This window comes from Mugil cephalus, chromosome 11, assembly GCF_022458985.1.
Source record: "Mugil cephalus isolate CIBA_MC_2020 chromosome 11, CIBA_Mcephalus_1.1, whole genome shotgun sequence".
NCBI lineage: Eukaryota > Metazoa > Chordata > Actinopteri > Mugiliformes > Mugilidae > Mugil > Mugil cephalus.
Window position 1 is genome coordinate 1,410,626 of NC_061780.1, and position 20,219 is coordinate 1,430,844.

The 20,219-nt window shown below is 39.8% G+C and overlaps 1 protein-coding gene across 7 annotated transcripts in view; it reads right to left on the reverse strand.

The window, feature by feature from the left end:
• sema6e (sema domain, transmembrane domain (TM), and cytoplasmic domain, (semaphorin) 6E) overlaps positions 1–20,219 on the reverse strand; it is a 144,163-nt gene that overhangs the window by 27,801 nt on the left and 96,143 nt on the right. For 6 of the 7 annotated variants that reach the window (XM_047597849.1, XM_047597847.1, XM_047597842.1 and 3 more), the window contains 9 exons: positions 14,221–14,311; positions 13,145–13,267; positions 11,452–11,540; positions 11,047–11,264; positions 9,990–10,121; positions 9,589–9,744; positions 6,468–6,644; positions 5,877–6,014; positions 299–376 (listed from right to left, as the gene is read on the reverse strand). In XM_047597849.1, the coding sequence (XP_047453805.1) occupies positions 299–376; positions 5,877–6,014; positions 6,468–6,644; positions 9,589–9,744; positions 9,990–10,121; positions 11,047–11,264; positions 11,452–11,540; positions 13,145–13,267; positions 14,221–14,311 (1,202 nt within the window). The remainder of the gene's footprint in view (positions 1–298; positions 377–5,876; positions 6,015–6,467; positions 6,645–9,588; positions 9,745–9,989; positions 10,122–11,046; positions 11,265–11,451; positions 11,541–13,144; positions 13,268–14,220; positions 14,312–20,219) is intronic. The other variant, XM_047597848.1, reaches the window with a different exon arrangement.

Below are 20,219 nucleotides of genomic sequence, written 5' to 3' on the forward strand. Positions count from 1 at the left end.
AGGATAATTAAAAACAATTAAATGTGGACTCAAATTTGTTCTCACTTTTTCTTGTAACTCCCCAGACAGGCATCTTATAAAAACATATCAGGACTATGAAGCATCATATTAGAAGAAATTACTTTAATATTCAATTTTATGTATGTTTAAAATGAACTAAATACAAAAAACATAGCAGAGGCACTTTTGATGTATTCCAAAGTCAACACTCACCTGAGAAGTTATAGTGTTCTTTCCCACATACGATAAGTATAAACTGGGTGTTATTAGTGACTGTGAGTGGGAGTGTGTGACTTACTTGAAACCAGGTGAGACTGTGGCACAGCTGCCTGACTTGAGCCAAATGCAGTAAGGGTCCCTTGAAGACAAACAGCTTCTGCATAACAGATAGACAGACAGGCAGACAGTTAGTGATGGAAGGAAGTGTGGAGCACAGCATGTGTGAAGAACACCGAGTCCAGAGGATGTTACCTGGTTAATGAGACACTACCCTGCCACCGAGCTACTGTACCAACACCCATCACTTTCCAGAGTTCTGCCTTAACAAAGTTTAGAGAAACAAGTGTCGGGTACAGCCTGCTATGCACCAGTTCACACAAATTTTAAGGTCCCATTAGGTAAAGACAGAGAACTCAATATGAAATGGTTTCCTTTTCATTAAAACTTACTTACATTTGTTATTTACTCCTAAATTACAAAAGAAAAGGCTTTGTAAAAACCTTAAGTATGCATCTCTCCATTTTATTCTTGATACAACATTTTTTATGAAAATAGTCTCTGCTGATCAGAATATTTTTCCGATTAGATTTTGGACTTATATTTCTTTTAATGCAGAAATGACGGGATTAAAGCAGAGCAGGTTTTGTACTTTTCAGCTTCTGTTGCAGTGTCTGAACGTCTAATCCACTTCACTGTATAAATTAAGGGCATAATCAATTATGTCCACAAATCAAACAATTAAAACATTATACATTATAAAACAGGACAGGACTGATGTCAGGATTTTGGGGTTGAATCTTTCTTTTTGTGTCCATTTAGACTGTACCTTTAAGCCGGGGTAGCAGCAGGTCATTCAGGCCATTGCTACACGTGAACGTTTCTTAGCAGTCACACTGACCTATCAGAAATGACCTTATTTTGAGAAAAGAGCCATGTTTTGTTCAAACTGTCTCATGTTAGCAGTCAACTGATCCTACTTACTGTGCTGTATGTCAGCACAGTAATTTAGTGAATAACATGAAGCCTGTACTTGGATCTCCCCTCCTCCCTTTAAAGCTGTCTGGATTAACCACCATCAATAGCCATTAGTTACATTTCCTGCAGTATAAAATCCCAGAGGAATCACAACAATCAGTTTTTCCACTTTGAGGCCAGCAGGTCAGATTTATTGATTAAACTCTTGCATTGATCTGCTGTCAGTCGCTCTGCATCTGTCTGATTTAAGTCAGTGGACTGTTTTTTTTTTTGTTTTGTTTTGTTTGTCTGTTTTTTCACAGTGGAATGAGTTGTGTGGATCTTGTAGCCTTTATCCTACCCCCAGTGTGCGATTGCAAAACAACACTTGAGAGAATGAACAATATTTTTCACAGCAGCAGAACGTACACAGTGTAAGATTGTGATATTCACCCAGCAGCACCAATTTAATGAGCAGAAAGTACACTGTGACAAACGAATGACAACAAATAGCAACAATGGTTACCTGCACCCGTCCTATCTGCAGAGATGTTTTGAGCCTCTGAGGCTGAATAATGCCATCAAAGGCAAAAGCAAGCAACAACAAAAAGTCTGCAGAAACCTGGTGTCTAACATTTGTAAAAATCACGTTGAAGCAAAACATTCAAGCCAGACAAGGAACACATTTTTTGAGTTTTAATATGACTTTAAAATTATTTGTGTGAAGATGTATGAACATTTTTGAGGAATCCCACTCAGTGCATTTCAATCTGTTGCTCCAGAACACATAATTATATATGAATGCATACTGTATATGTGTCAAAGTATAACACAAAGTATTCCAAGTATTCTTTGCAATTGTTTTTAGGGAAACAACTGCCACCGACAACAAATTGCAACATTAGCCATTGCCTTTAAGAATAATGTAAGTTTCAGCAGGACGACTGTTAGTTCTTGCTTTGCTGACCCATCCATACACCCTGACCTCTTTCCCATCTGGCCTGTCTGACAGTGTCTCAGTACCTCTGCTCTTCTTAGGAAGACATAGGAAGACGATGTCGGTAATAATGGACAGAATAATGCAACCCCTGGTAGTTATTTTCTTGGGCTATCTGGATGTGTTTATTCATACCAATAGAGGATTTGTGTTTAATAAAATATCTTGGGAGGTGTCTTCAGGCCTCAGAGGATATGTTTGCGATTAACATCGATTTGGTAGACAGACATTTTTTTAGCCCCTAAATTAGATAATTTTCAATAGCATGATTGAGTGATTAGCTCTACTTGATTTGCAGTAGAGAAACTTAAAAATCCCACACATTAAACAGTCAGCACAAACACTGTTCTTTCTTAGTTTTTTTCACAGTATCACAGGTTGAGGAGCTCTGAGCCTCAAGAAGCTAAAATGACTCCAGTGTAACTGCCAATATGTGACACAGCATGGTGCTGCTGTAATAAATTATTCATACACTAGCCATAAGGAATATATGCATCTCTCTCCACATTCTGCCTCTCCTCTCCGCTCCATCACTGACATTTGTCTATATTTACATGACGGGACTGTACCTCCGACTGTACTGAAGCAAAAGAGGCCTGTTGGGTCCAGTCGTTTGGTAAGAGGTGCACAGTGAGGTAATTTGTTCTTTGTCTGGAGCTACTGTCGCGTGTGCAGCCTATACACAGCACAGTTTTGTGCGTGTGTGTCCCTCGCCACTCTTTAAAACTTCTCCCTGTCATACTACTCTATAATCAACACATGCTGTAGGTGTGTGTATTTTCCTGCAGTCCCAGTGTGTAAGGAACATCCATTAGCTGCTGAGGGCCTCTGAGGTTCAGAATCATAACTTTCAGCTGTCATGTTTCCAAAAGCTTGAGAATAACACAATAATGACTTACTGGAAACGATATGAATATGACACTGCTGCTGAACAACTATTCGAGGTCTCTACAATTTAAACGTTTACTTGTCCAAGTCCATATTGTTTCTGTCATACTATACTAATTATTGTCTTCCCTCATACACATAAGTGTTGGCAATCATTTCTATCAGTAATTATAATATCACACACATCAAGTCAGTCGATGGAAATTTACAGATTAAGTGACATCTCAGAACTTTGACATGAGCAGAGAGACCAGTCAAATTATCCGCATGAGAAAATGAAGGTAATCATAAATAATAACATGAAGGCCCCACCTAGACCTTACGCACCAAATGTACTCTTTGTGACGAACAGTGTTATTTTGGATGGGATTCATTTTGCTTTTTCTCTTTCCCCAAATGAAGTGGTTCACTCAAGATAAGGAAAAACAACAAATAGCGTTATGGCGTTATTAGTTGACAAGTAAAATATGTCTCTAGCCAGAGAGGTAATTAGGACAACCATTATCTTAAGTAACCTGAACCTGAAGGTAGAGTATAGATATGTATGTTTAGTTCATAAATCTAATCAAACCTCAACCCGACTATGGTTGAAAAAAGAAATCTCGAGGTTTTGGACTGATAACTAAGATTAATACAGTTATCAAATCAGAATAGATGTTTATGAAATTGCAGTTTAGGTCTTCAGTTTTTTATATTTCTAAAGGTTTTTTATTCCATGTTTCTGTTTTAATTCCTTTATATCCATCTAACCTCTTGTCTGTCTGGCACTTTCGGAGCTTTTTACAGTTCAGACATCTTTCCAGGTGCAGTTTCTTTGAAACAAAACAATTTCATTCAGAGCTATAGAAAACACAAGTACAGCTACAAAAAAAAAAAAAAAAAAAAAAAAAAAAAAACCATCAAACCATCAAAATCTAATAACTTGGAGATAACCCTTAAGGCATTCACTCCTCCATCAACAGTAGTTTGTAGATAAAAAATAATATACATTTATTTATCTAAGAGGAGTCACTAGTAAAAGAAACATTTCATATAAAAAATGAAATATCTGCAGGAGCTGGAAATCCGTAGATCTAAACAGGCAGAGGGTTCGAGGCCTCTTCTGCCCTTTTATTGTATTTTTTTTATTAATATTCCCATTTCATGCAGTTCCTCGCTGCTGTCCCAAACGCAGCATTTCCTGAGACCTAATATTGGCAGCAGAGCCGCGAGTGAAAGAACAAACCTGGTAAACCTGATGGTAGAAGCCACAGTGAGGGAGGGAGAGAGAGAGACAGAAGATGGAGAGAGATGGAGAAAATCTCATCTAGTGGGAGACAGATTCATTGGTGTGGTAAAGGAGGATATGGAAGCTGAAACCTGACCTCCTGGCCGGTGCTGATGCAGCTTATGGGGGCCCCTAATCCCAGGATGAGGTGTGCTATAGCTCCAGTCTCTAAAAAGGATTGAGGGATGTTGCAGGCCCGTGAGCTTAAGTAGGCAGGCCCTGTTCATTTTGTCCTCATTTATTCTTCCGTTTTTTTTTTCTTCTTTCACCAAAAAAACAGTGGCCACCATTGCTGGCTCCTGGCCAATCAGCTGGATCCAATTTATGACTAAACAATGTTGAGAGCTTCTCCAGGCCTTTGCAACGAGGGGTTAGCATGCTATGGGGTATATGCATCCCCTGTGGGAACTGAGGAGAAATCCTTCCACTGCCTTGAAGAGGTTGAGGAGAGAGGGGTGTTACAAGGGGCCAACATTCCTCACAGCCCCAAAAATAGATTGAGAAGCTGGAGAGCAAGTACATTAGCTGAGGCTGAAACAAAAACAAAAGGCTGCAGACAGGGAGGGAGACGCTTGGAGGCTCTGCTCTCTTAATTGTGTTTATCTTGTACCGTTTAAAGAATTTAAAAAAGACAGCAACCAACAGCTTATAAAAATGTTAGACCTTTAACCATACCGCAGTATTACTTCTGTGGAAGTAACACTGTATTTTCCTTCTGTTATGTCCAATCTTATGCTCACTTACCTGCCAAGACCACAAATAACTTTGGAGTGCTTTTTGGGGAAAGTAGTTTAAGGCAACTCCGGGAGTCAGGCACATAATAGCATAACATCTGCTCTTTGGTGCCAGATTTTGTCCAAAAACCTATAAAAGCACCACAAGTGGTCACATTTCTTAAATTGATAGCTACAAAGGACACAGATCTCAGTTTGTTTAAGATACCTGGCAGCATTAGTGGCATTTTCTTCATGGCACAAACTTTTCTTCAAGAAAACTCAAAATCCCTTCTTCCTCTTTGTTTCTCAAAGACTCCTTTTTTTCCCACACTTGTTAGTCTAAAAGAATGTTTTGCATATGACAAGATGGGTATATTATTTAGTGCCAGTTTTGGATTAGATATTAGGTCGGTATTTTAACATTTTTATCTTTTGACCTGGACAAAATGAAGTTTTCTTCCCACTATTTAAGAGTTAAAATACTGTCATTATTTGTGTATCTATCAGTGATTCAAAACTACAACTTGCAAATCTGGTCACTACAGATAGCTGGCATTTACAGTTTCCAGATGTCACACATTACTGATTATCATTTGTAGATGTTTTAATCATAGTTTTCTTAGAATTGAACTGGAAAAACTAAGATTACATTGAAAAAGCTTAATTAGTTTCTTTATCAATACAATTTGGGGTTGTTTTGTAACACTGATGATCAATTATCAGTCGTTTCATGACTAAATCCTTTAACGTCAGTGTATGTGCATACCCACAGAGGATAAAACAAGGTCAAGACAAGATATACAACCCCTTACTGGGGCCTCAACAAGTCACTCACTTCTTGCAGTCGCTGTACTTGGAACAGCGGCTCAGCGGCACACGGATCACACAGCTGGAGAACGCCACAAACAACGCATGATGATCACGGTCCAATTCAAGACCCAGCACCCTGCGGTCCTCCCCACGCACATTGCATCTAGGAACACAGAAAAATGGCATGATCAGACATTTTCAAATGAGTTTCATGTTTTAATCAGCGCTACAGACAGCAGGCACAGTTGGAAAATTATACAGTGAACACCGACTGTGAATCGAACTCCATGCAGATAGATTTTTCAATCTGTGCAGTCAGAAAACAAAAGAGGACATAGAACAGAAAGCAACCCCTCCAGCTGTAGAGGGTGATGCAAAGTGTTACAATAGACCAAAGAGTAGGCGGGAAGGACAGATCAAGGCAGAACAAGGTAGGGAGGAGAAAAGGCAAGAGGGAGGAGAAGGAAGAATAGAGATACTAGGTAAAGAACAAAAATATTAAATATCTAAAAGGAGAAAAGGGAAAGAGGAGAGACAATTGCTGGAACACAAGCTGGGCTTAACACACACAAAAAAATAAAAATATGTAAATAACCAAGAAGGCAGATTGTCTCACTTGTTAGGGTTGTAGATATCGATGTCCTCCAGGAGCTGTGTGCTAAATGATGCGTTGGCTCCCTCAGTGCTGGCCAGGATCTTCAACACATGACCGTTGTCTGAGCCCAGAAACACCACCGTGTAGTTCTTATATGGGCCTGCGGACGTATCCACCGCTATCTGGGTCAACTTGAACCTGCATCAGAAACAACGCACAACAATGAACATCGAAGCAGCCATGTAAAAGGTATTGATATATGTGAGGAAAATGGATGATTAACAAGCACACTATAAATTAAATCTAAATCGTAGCAGTTATGTCATTCATGGCATAAATTAGAGGGAACAAACAATAACATATGTGCTGGTAAGATTTTTAAACAACACAATCAGTGGGTGAGTACTGCATAAAGCATCAGTGTGAAATCAGTCACTTCATCAACAACCCACAGTTTCCTTTAATATCTTCATGTTATTAATTCCACTACCATCAACCCACAGCTCTTCAATCGGTTCATCTTTTTTGTTGTTTAGCCACTTTTCTCAACACACCAACGCCTCTCTTTCCAGCCTTCTGTGTTCCATTTCTATTCAGTCACACTGCTTCACATCCATTCAGCTCCACAGGGTTACACCAGGGAGATGACCAGTATCACCACAGCCGTCTACTGCTGGCTTCACTGGAGCAGCCGAGGATTAAAAGCTGTGCTGAAGGGCACCTTGAGTCCAGTGGTTCTTCGCTCATTCATTCTTTCTGGCTGCGCTGTCCCTCTCTGGCTTGGGGATTTCAACAAGCACACTTCTTATAATGATTTTTTTGGCTTCACATTCCTTCTAGAGTCTTGTTTAAAAGGATGCCAGCAGCAGCTCCTGTGCCTTCACTTGTCCCTCAGTCCCACACAGGCTGCTGTGGTTACCCACATGGACTTGAATGGCACGTTCCTGCAATGACTCGGCAGTACTGTGTGATCCGCTTCTGGTTGGATTTCATTTATGTAGTGCCTCTCCGGGGAAAGGCGTGGCAGATGTGATGTTTTTGGCACCAGATGTGAAGCGGTGCATGTTTCCCCCGGTGTGCAGCCACTGCAGTGTCTGGCTGGATGTCAGCCTGGCTCTGTATGCTGTGAGTGTGTGTGGCAGAATCTGCAATGTGTATCTGCTGTGTCTACATCCATGTCTGAGGTGTGTGTGGTATTTCCAGCAACACTTGCAGCCGATACAACATTTACCCTATCATCATCTGACATCAGTGCATTCTCAAATGTCACAACACACACACACTCCCACACACCAGTGCCTTCCTCCCATCCCTGTATGCTACAGTGGAGTGGAAGCAGGTCAGCAAGTGAGGAAGGTTGCCTGTCGTACTGGCAGCCTCGTCTTTGATGTGAGCTCAGCATGACTTTTTTTAATAAATCAGATGCATTTTAATAAGTGAGGGGTTGTGTGTTCCACTTGAGCTCATTCATCAATACCAATCACTGTCACGGGTATGAAAACATTGCAGGTACATCATGTTGCTATAGTAAATAATAATTGCATACCAATATAGAAACTACCGAGGAATTTTCTGTTTAAGATCTGAGCCCTGAACACCTTTGCAGGTTCCACCCCCACAGACTGGTACAGATATGTGGATGACACCTGGGTTAAAATCAAGACAGAAGAGGTGGAATCCTTTACACAGCACATCAGTGCAGTGGACAGCAATATCAAGTTCACCCGAGAGGACATCAGTGGTGATAGTTTGGCCTTTTTGGACTGTTTGGTGCATGCTGAAGTAGACCAAAGCATCAACGTTTAAGTATAGGAAACCCACTCACACTGACCAGCATTATTTGAATTCCAGCACCCCCTGGAACACAAACTAGGAGTCACCAAAACCCTCCAGCACCGAGCACCGACTGTACCCACAAGACAGGATAGAAAGGACAAGGAGGGGAAACCCATCAAACAAATCCTCAAGACGTGTGGATATCCCAACTGGGCCTTTGTTAAAGGCTCAAAAAGAAAACCTAGGAAGGACAGGGAAGAAGAGCACAGCAGAAGGAAGAACATTGCCATCCCCTACATAGCTGGTGTATCAGAGAAACTGAGGAGAATATTCGGAAAACACTGCATCCCAGTTTATTTCAAACCCAACAACACACTAAGACAGAAACTGGTCCCCCCCGAAAGACAAAACACCCAGACAGAAACAGAGTAATGTAATGTATGCTGTTCAATGCAGTGAGGAATGTACAGACTTGTACACTGGGGAAACCAAACAACCCATCTATAAATGCATGGCCCAACACAGGAGAGCCAGGTCATGAGGGAATGACTCAGCAGTCCACCTCCACCTGAAGGACAGAGGACACTCCTTTGAAGATACAAACGTAAAAGTCCTGGCCAGAGAAGACAGATGGTTTGAGAGAGGAGTGGAAAAACCTTCTCTAAACAGAGGAGGTGGACTGAGAAGTTTTGACTTCTATCCCCAAGAAGTTTCAACAACATTCACACTTTGAGCCTCCAGACTCCCACTGATAATAGCTTTGTTAGAGCTCCATTCATAGGGTAAGTAGCCTAGCCACACAGTCCCCCCCTCTTATCGACAGGTAAGTACCAGCCATTGTGGAAAGAGTGGCACCAGTTTCTGGTCAAGTAAGTTTCTGGATGGACGTACACACGGTTTTCCTATTTAAACCTCAACTTCCCACCAGTCTCTCAGAACTGAAGAAGCTATTTGGATGAGTGGCGAAGCATCTTCAAGAAAATTCTACAAATCTAGTTGCCTTTATTCACAGCTTTTGGATTACCATGACCTGGATGACTGAGAACATTCACAGACTTAAGGTCTGAACAACATTCAGTATTCATGAATTACTTATCTATAGCCACAAACAATCTCAAACACAAATTCATGTTTAGGTTTTCTTTGACCCACAATGACAAAACCCAACCAGATTCAATTTAAAACAATATAAAACCAGAAAACGTAGTCTGTGTGGATCCTTTCAAGTACATATAGAATAATGCCAACAGGTAAAGGGCTAAAGGCTAAGGGCTAAAACAGTTTCTGATCCTCTCTTTTCAGTAAAATGTTCTGCAGTGTGAGAGAAAATCTATCCCATTTTCTTTTATGAAAACAAAACTTATACCTGCTGGTGGTGCGGGTGAAGTAGGGCCTGTCATTGACCGACGGAACCGACTCGTCCATGAGTGGATATGACTTGATGAAAGTCAGGGTTTCATCAGGAAAGGTGGTGGATGACTTGTAGGCAGCAGCTGAACCCTCGCCTGAGCAGCAGCCCGGCCTGAACAACAACAGCAGAGGAGAAAGAAATAAAAAACACACCAGGCGTGAATCCGGTTCCACGGCCACAGAGGTAAAAACACTGACAGCTGTTTGTTTTCAGGGACAAGCAGGAGGGAAGAACAGGTGTCTTGTGTGGCTGCTTGTTTTTTCTGTTCAGAGATGTCTGTGCAGAACAACAGCGGCAGCAGCTGCAGAAAACCTTGGTCTTCAGAAGTGACTGCTATTTAAAGATGCGTCTCTCACCTGGGTTTTGGGACTTGCTCCTCTGGAACAGGTGTCCATGCTGACTCACTGTTCCTCTGCTCCTTGAATTTGCCACTGAAGGCCTTCTCTATGTCATCCATGTAAAACGCACACACTGCGGAGCCAGTGATGCTGTGGAGGAGGCCACAGAGGAAGAAGCGATTACAAACATCTTAAGTTCACCATCTTATGCCGCCACCTCTGGAAAATTTAGCAAACTCATTTATTGTTGTCACTTTTGTTTATTCCATATAAAGTGTTGTGTCTGTATTTGCCTTTATTTTACTGTTGACATCAAATGTTCTTAGACCTCACTACAAAAATGTAGTGTCTTTAGCTTTAATAAAGACAAAACATTATTATTATTATTAGTACTGTACTGTTAATGTTTTTTTCCAGTACAAATTTAACACCACATAGTTTTAACAACACATTTTGCAAACATACATGCAACATACATGACATACCTGTAGTTAAATATGAATTCATCTACACTGATGACGTGGCATTAATAAGTGTCATGGAATGCAATGACACTGACTTCTTACTTATCTACATTCACAACAATTACATGCAAACTGGAAATCTGAATATATATAATAATCATGTAACATCTTGGCCAGAACAGGCCTTTTGGATTTAAGTATTAAGTATTAACTATATACTTAGTATTAAGTTTTTGTTTATCACATAGTTTGGTAAATGGTAAATGTTTTTTTTATATAGCGCTTTTCTACCTATTGGTGCTCAAAGCACTATTGCAGTCACAGACATGTTCACCCATTTCCTCACACAAGCACACACACATTCACACACATTCACTTGCTTAGGGACACTTCGGCATATGGCAAATTTCAGGGATTCCAGGGATTGAACCACTAACATGGACAACCCACTCTACCTACTGAGCCACAGTCGCCGGTTGATGTTCTTCCTTCTGCTATCAAATGAGATGATACCAGTCTGAGCATTGTCCCGTGTTACATGTACATCTCAGTTTTATCTTAAAACACTAAAGAAAAATTATAGAAAAAAAGATGCTTAATGCAAACCCAACCTGTTTGCCTGAGTAGTGAAGACTCCGAGCACGGCTGGCCGGTGGTTGACCTGCAGCACGTTGGTCAATGACTGCAGAACATCAAAGTAGAAGAAGGAATCTCCAGGCACGGAGCAGTTCAGCCGGGCTTTGAGGAAAGATGTCCAGTATCGCTCCAGCACCCTTGGGGAACCGCCGTTGTCGTTTTTACACACTCGTGCAACTCTGGAGAAAACCACCTGAGGGGACAGAAGTGATTCACAGGTGACAACTGATTTATGAATCAACACACGCACGGAGCCAATGTGGAATACTAAAAACAAGTTAGAAACGTGATTTGCATGTCAAGTGGCGATAGCTATCAAAAACAAAAGTGTTCATACTAAAAGGGACAAGAGTGGTGAGTGTCTGGTCTGAAGCCCTCACCTTGCCGAGAGTGGTGTACTCCACAGCGATCTCACTGAAGAAGAAATACACGTAATTCCCATACTCAATGGCGTGGAGGAAATGGGGCTCTGCAGGAGACAAGGAAAAAAATATGTTTGACAAACGCACTTGTAGTGATGCCTTACTTCCAGCATGACAGCATCATGAGCAGGCTGAGAGTGGAGCTGGAAAACACAGATGTTCAATTAAGAAAATTAGTCCAAGTGAGTCTGCTCAAGTCTGCTGGCAAATCTGAGCTTTCAGAACAAGAAATTAAATGTACAGCACAGCATTGTCTGACAGTATTTTCTAGAGTCTGAATACATTCTTAATTCTTGTATAATTACTGATTTAGTTTTAAATAAATAGAGTGGAAAGATAACAAAGTTCCTAATAAATCATTTAATTTCAGTTTTGAACTGTAACAACATTTATAAGATTTATTGTTCAAACACTAAAAATTAGAAGACATGAAATATAGATTTAATATACACCCACTCAGTTGCCAGATTATTATGTACAAAGATCCTGCAATAAATCCTTTCTTTATGAAGGATGTAATGTTGAGTTTTAGAGTAGACTTGATAACAGTGAATTCATACAGTAGAAGAAGTTGATGAAGATGAAGCCACATTTTCAACATTGCTGCCCACATTCACTCATGCTTTTTTCAAATTTGGTTTAAAGTACTGGTTGTTTTTCAACCTCCATGTTTCTGTACCTTCCTGGAAGGTACCACCCTCAAAATGTTTACCCAATGTAAAAGAAAGATTTATCCTACTCAGAGAGAGGAAGAATCAGTTGTTTTATATGGTTATTAGGGTTTAATATATTTCTATTAACTGGACTATCACAGGTTTACACTACCCCTCTCAATCTGACTGAAAAAATATTTTCCATCAGGCCAGTGAGTCTGAATGAGATACGTGTTTAATTTAACCCAATTGGGCTATAACTTAGATTTTTTATTGAATATCAGTGTCCACAAACAAACATTTTAGAGTCCTCCTATTCATTTAAATAAAAAGAGAGAACATTATGGAATTGATGCCAGAAAGATGTATGCTATAATAGCTTGTTTTAGTTTTAGCTTGATGTTCAAAATAAACAGGCAATTGATTTTACACCAAACATACTTCAATAAGAGGCATTGTCTATTTTGGTATTTCTTCCTTTTCACGAGTAGTTCGCTCAAAATTCTGGACCTCCCCAAATCATTATGTTATCATTAATGTTGAGTTTAGAATATTAATATGTGAAACCCTTTATCAGTCCACAGAGAATAAATCAGTAACAGTTACGATGTTAATGACAGAACACTTCCATCACTAGGTGGCTGATTCTTCTCGGCTGGAAGCAACAGTCCCCACCTGAGATGATGAAAGAGCATGAAAGACAGTGTGTCTGTCTTGAAATAAGATGAAATTACAGAAAGGGACTGACACATCTGGCAAATGAAACTGACATGATGTGATCATTTCACAAGGGTAAACAAACAGTCCGATGTGAGAGTGACACTTCCTTCTCTGTGAGTTTATTGTTACACACTCCAGGCAGTAGACACGTCCCAGCAAACACACAGAAATAAAGTTAATTACCACTGATGCTTTTCTACCTTTGAGCTCAGTACAGTTTGTTTCATCACTTTACAGAGCTGTGTGTTAACAACTACATCCTGACATGGGATGCTCACCTCGCAGCCATTTGGAGTCGTACTTGACTGTACGCAAAACAGGGCTGCTTTCTCCCAGACTTCTGTAAATAACTGCATCGCTTGCTAAGAAGTCTGTCATGGTGGCAGAGTAAAAATCACCACCTGAGAAACGGGGAAAAAAATGAGTCAAAGAGATACTCTGTCTAAGATCACAGTTCCCAGTGATAACCCACTTCTAACTTGTACTGCTCTTTTAAAATGAGGCTGAAGAGAAGTGATATAGGAGAATGTGCCAGTTTTACTGACACTGTGTGAACTTTGCATAAATGTCAGTGGAAACCTGGCAGGATTAAGTTCAGGTTTGGCTCCGTCTTCTCTGAACTTGACCCGGATGCATTCACAGTATATCAGCTTACTTCGTTGCTATGATTAGCAAGGAAATTGCAAATCTGATCACAAAGGGGAAGCCCCCGGTACCCAGGGAGAGTAGGCCGAGGCATTTTATCTCCTTTTACATGTTGAACTTGCACTGACACATGAAATTGAGTAGAATCTTATTTTGCAAGTATCCACTGACTTTCGATTCTTGCTTGAGAGAACATCAGCATTATGAGGTAATGTTGGACCCGCCAAATCAGCCAGCATTAATAAGGATTCATTATAAAACAACAGGGCTGATGTTCACTGTGACGGATTAGGAAAGGATTCAATGTGAACATGATTTGAATGTTCAAAGATAAATGCTAAAAATAAAGATGCCTCTAAAATGTCCCCTCACAGGATTTTAAAGATCCTTTAGGTTTCTATGTCGTGCTTACACTCTCGATTCTGAGACTGCTGCTTTCTCAGATTTAGTCTTGCCCCTTTATTCAATGATTAAAATCCATCCAGTCATGCAGGACTGCTGCTTTTGATGCCCCAATTCATCACCAGGAGAAGCTCCACGGGCACATTCACCTCATTTGAATAAGCAAATGCATTCACAGTCAGTCAGGTAATGGAGATAATTTTATGAGTTAAGACTTAATATTCAGAGACCCAGATCAGAAGCTGTAGGAGTTGAACCTGTGAGGTTTCACTTACAGAACAGACTCTACAACGACTGAGAAACTGACCTGCAAACAGGCCCACATTTGACTGGCGAGATTCAAAGGGACATCGAGCTTGTCCCACCACCTCCTCCCCTTCCTGCTCCAGTGTTGACATCTATGTCGGAGAGAACACAGCAACAAAAGAATGCTTTACAAGGACGTATACAGAGCTGTAATGCTAACCCAATAAGAGAATGAGGACAGTGTAAAGCAACAAGGCTGCCGCAGCTCTAGGGCAAAATAAATTAACACCAAAACTGCAGTGAGATCTGTCGTTTAGCGCAGAAGGACGCAAATCAATCTGTGATAATGAAAGGCCACACATGCATCATAAAGATTCGTTTTGTGTGCTGTATGTGGGTCACTCACATAAAATGTGTGTGTGAAGTTTGAGGTCCTGCTGTTACAAGCAGAGAGGAACAGTTTATCTCTCAGTTGCAGATATTAAGCTGCTATTTTCCAGCCTGCTGTTAACAAGGTTGTAAACCTCAAATATGACAATAAGTGAAACCCAGCGGTGGGTATAGGTGTGTGTGTTCACTTGTATAGCTGTCTTTCTGAGGACCACTTTGAGTTTTTGAGTTTTACACAATCATGCCGAGAACATTTGTGCAAAGTGAGGACATTTTGGGCGGTCCTCACTTCTTTACAAGGCAGCTGTACGAATGTGTGTGTGTGTGGTAAAGGCTTGCACAGCGGCTTTGATGGCTTGTGTGGCAGTAAGGGGACTGACACAGACACGTCGTGTACACAGTCCATTAACACATTGACTTGGTTTATGTCATGCACATCTGACACACATGTGTATGTAATTGTTGCTCTTTTGTTATTCTGCCACATGAATGCTAAACTGATAACCCTTATACCAAGCATGCAGAGTAGACGCAATAGCAGGAACAGTTACGCAACAACTACTGGGTAACTGGGTAAACTTGAGCTCTACATTTAAAGCGAGATATGTTAGAATTTTAAAAATGTAAATAATACTGTATCAGTATTGATGCTTGTAATTAGTACAAGAGTACATTTCTACAACCTGAATGCCAGTCTGTTCTGATTGAGGTGGTTTCATGATAGTTTTACCGATTCATTGGTTTGATAATAAGTTTATTAGTGTCAATATAAACGCAAAAACTATAAGTAGTCTAAAGCTCAATGTGGCAAAAGACAGACAGACTTCCTATACCCCACTGCTAACTTTTTCCATACCTTAAATTCATCCAGACCACAATATGAAAAATACTATTTAAAAAATATGTTAAACAATGTTTAACATCCAATGGGCAATCCTGCATTATTTCATTTAAACTAATTTTGTAAACTTGACTTTGAAACCTGTGTCATATAACTCTGTTATTTCCTGACCAGTTCTTATCTAGCTTTGATGAGTAGGTGGCTTAATGATTGCACAGTATGTTTCAGGACACCACCAAAAAGAGAAAATCTAAAACCTTAGAACAGAACTGTCTGAATTATATCCAAACTGTACCAGTCATCTGTACAGAGAACATTCCAGATTCTTAAAGGTGCACGTGTTTCCTGTTCTACACCTCTGAATCTGATGCAATCCAACACAAAGCTTTACAGCACAGAGCCCTTCCCTGAATTTTCAAGTGTTCAGTTGTTGTCTTGATAAATGAGTCTTTCATTTGTGTTGTCGTTGAAGTGAAAATAATGCCCTGGTTCAGGTTTAATTTTGTTTCTGCCTCCCATACTGCATCAGAGCTGAACTTTGGTTTGAGTTGGTCAAAAAGTGCTTTTCACAGAAACATGGCTAGAATCACACAAGAAAAGTTCACAAAGTGGCAGACTAAGCACTTGCAATCACAACTGGAAGGAAGCAGGCACAAACAAAATAGTGATGATAAAATCACATGCAGGTTGTGAATGTTACATATTAGATCAGGTGTAAATCAGTTTTTATGTCCTCCTAAAGCACAGGTGTCAAAAATGCAGCCTACAGGCCATAAGCCAGAGGGTCTAATTTGTCCCGCAGCGTTTTCAATGAAAATAAATTCTATTCATATTTTTTCCTCTATTTTAGTCAGAGAAGTGGACAGAACACAACAATGAGACTTTTTTTCTTTTTAAAGAAATGTAATTTTTTAAAGGACAGTTTATTATATGTAAATATTCTACGAATTTACGTGTCCTTCTTTGCACTAAAACAAGTTATTGAGTTGTTGTTACTTGGTTATATAGTTATTATTTTTATAGGTTATTATTCTGTTATGTCACTGGTGGACCCCAAACTAAAATGTGTGGTAAAGCTTACCAGTTCTATGTGTTTTTTGTTGTTGAGCTAAGTTTTTGTTTCAATACTGAGGGTTTGCACGGGGCTAGATATATATGTCAAAATCAACAACAAACAATGTGACCTGGAACCTGAGAAAGTCACCAGAAGATATAATGACAAAAAAAAAAATATTTAACAACACACAAGTAACACACAAGAAAAAAGCTAAAATCAACCTTGTGACCAAAGGAAAGAAATAAACACAATTCAGTCTAATCAGTGATCAGAAGATGTGCACTGTTCAAGTGAAATGTAATTTAGTTTTACATCTGAATAGAAATCAACAATTGTCCAGTAACTGCTTGTCACAGCAGTTTGTTAATCACACAAAAAAAACAAACAAACAAAAAAAGAAAAAACAGAGCTCAGAAATGGCAGAGAGGTAAGGATTCAGCACAGTTGTGCATTGACTGCAGGGCAGTTACCCCAGTTGGCAGATGAAGACAGTCAGATTTGACGCTTCAATGTTTTGTTTCATCATAAACGCATGTTGAAGACAGCCTCTCTGTTGTCTACTGACCAGCTGTCACAGCAGCATGGCCAATGAAGCTGCCTGTTCTTCGCTGGTCATCCATTCGTGTCTTTTACCAAGACACACACACGCGCCTCTGCCTCAATCCCCTACTGTCTGCAACAGACTTTTAGTGGAGTCCCAGAGACAGATTCCTTGATATGATTTACACTACCTCCCTCTGTCCCCAGCTGTCTGGATAGTCATCTCTTGTACTATTTTCCAGACGAGGGGAAAAGACGAGGGGTGAGGGGCACAGATGGGGGTTTGCAGAGAGAAAGAATGTGTAGATATGTTTTTTACAAACCTCTAAATCAGCTGCTCTTCTCCTAAAGGGAGTCTGTGGCAGGGAGTTGATAAGGTTTGAATGTAGGTCAGCACGCAGTTCTCCAAATGTTTTTCATCAAATTCTCTGCAGGACCCTTTAAGACGTCTAAGACTTGATTTGATCCTGGAAAGTGCTGCATTTAGTTCATAAGCCCCCAGACTAGAACAGGAATTTATACAATACCATGCAATGCTGACTTTTGGTTTGCAAACTAGGGAGGAGCTGGGTTCTAGTTTAGAGATAACATTACATTCGCAAATTGTAAAATACCAGAGCATGATTTAAACATCTTGACTATCCTCTAAAGTAGAGGTGTCAAACATGAAGCTCGACAAATGAGATGATTAGATGGTTTCAGTTCCAAAGCTACAGTAGGAGAGGCATTATAATCATCTGACAACATGGTGTGGAAGCTGTCACCAGCTGCAGATGCAAACAGCATTATCAAAGTTTAGGGTAACTGGATGAAATGCATTATTAATTTTGCATTAATTTAAAACTTCTGAGGTAAATACATTTTACCACTTCCTGTTGGCTTCTGTCTATATCTTACATACCGTTTCCTGTTTTTCTGGAAAATGCTATTTCATTTAATGTGTTTACAGTTTTGGGATTAGACATTTTGTTTCTGTGTTTTTTGTTTATTTAATTAATTCCATTTGTAGAAAATGTGTTTTGTATTCCTGCTTTTGAATGGCTAAAATACACGATTACACAACATCTATACAGAGGTGCACTGGTGCATATATGCATGTACATGGTGTACACCCACCTCTCTGCGGGGGGATTTGCTGTATACTTATCTAAAAATAACCACAGAGTCGGGCTGCAGTCAGTCAGGTTATAAGTGTTCATGCAGTCGTGGTGTTTTCTGGATACAGACTACAGATGTCTAATCATTTGAGCTTCATAGCTCACACAAGAACACAAATGAAGCTAACACTTCAAAGCACTGAAGAAAAAAATCAAAGATGATTGCTTTGAATTATTATATATGGAGTTGCACAAATAGGCACAAAAAGTGGGATTTGCAATGGGAAACCATCAGTACAATGCATTTAAAAATATTTAAATTCTGCTATTATTACTGGGTTACTGCAACTGATGTTATCCTTAATTATCAACCTAATTTATAAGGTCAATAATAATTCCAAATCATCAGATCTTTTATATGTGAAATATTTATAAAAGGAACATTGTAAGATATTTAAAAAAAAAGTGATTTGTTGTTAAGTAAATGAATAAATTTGGTCAAACAAAAAACAAGTAATTTTAAATTACAGTACATACACTGAGCAAATTTACAAACACATTACACGACAATCATAAAACCACAGTGCACCTTCACCTGAGGAACACTACTGAGGAATTATCTATGGAAAACCTTGAAAACTTTGCTACGCACAGTGGGCCCAGTGTGCTTCTTTAACACCAGTTTTCACTCTGAAATCCTTTAATCCTAATTAATTTCTAATTTTGCTGAGCACTTGATTGGAGCCTCCAGAAAGACCCTGAATCCTCACCCCCTCTGATCTCTTAATATGGACCACTTGATTAGTTCATATGTGAATGCACTGGGGAAAAAATGTTATTGAGCTCCTCTCTGGATTGCACACACTCCTGCACTGTTAGATTTACAATCTGTGCTGCAGGACTTGTACTTCCTCTTACTCTAATAGCCTGCTGTGAATCAGTTCAAAAATGTGATGTCATTCTCCTGCGGTGTAATGTCAGGTTTTATTCAACAGACCGCAAACTGCGGGAGCTTCACCTTTGCATTGTCCCTAAACCGCTCTGCTCCTTGCAGTTTTTATTTATTCTTTTTTTTTTTTTTTTTAAATCTTTCTTTAATTACAGCAGCGATGGAACAACAAGGAGATGTGATGTATGAGAATCCTCCCCCCACCCCCATATTCCCACTGCTCATTTTCTTCCTTTTGTTCCATCTCCTCCTTCAGCTTTGTTGTTTCAGAGGTGTGAAAGAAGTCATTGTATAATCAGCAGATTTTTTTGTTCCGTCAACAATTTTTCTGACTTTCAGCCTTGTTGAGGCAACATATTATTCCATCAACATTAAGCGTTTGAAGTCAGCTGGCCATGTAAAACACAAACACTGTAACGGTGAACAGTTTGTGCTTGGCACAGGTCGTCAGCTAATATTTGATTATTTTAACGTCTGTCTTTCAAGAGAGACAAAAGAATAATACTAATATATGATGGATAATTGTAACAATTGTTCTTTTGTTCTTTCATACCGTCTCTGTGTGCTGGCAGCGTTAGGACTATTTGGTGCACAGCTCTCATGTTTTTTTTTCTTTTTTTACCTTCATTTTTTTTTTAAGCTACAGCGCAGGACTTTCACATGCAAATTTCTATTACATCCAAGTCTACGCCCAACAAGTCCCCACAATGATGATTAAGATAACAAGCAGCAAGTAAATGTTTCTCTCTATTTTGCAGTGAATCACAGTTAGAAATCTTTAGTCGACACTCCCACGGGGGTGCACTTTGCTTTGCTTTACATAAGTGGCAACCCCCAGGAATGAAAACTGTAGCCAACACGGAAGTGCCAAAAAAAGTACTGTTCCTCAAATATCCACGCGAGGCTGCTCTGCAAAGCAGCCAAAAGCAAATCAATCAGCAAGCAAATTCCCAAACGTGCAGAGGAAATAAACATGTTAACAGCCTGGCTTAAAAAAACAAACAAAACAAAACTCTTTCGTTCTTTACAGCTATTCTCTCCATTCAAGACAGATTTTTAGATTCTTGTGCAGATTTTTAGATAACACATCTGATTAATTCCTGTCAAGACAAACGCTCTGAGTGACATGTGGATCCTGTCAAAGGTCGCTAGCTCTCTGCCTCGGCATCATCCGTCTCCTTCAGCT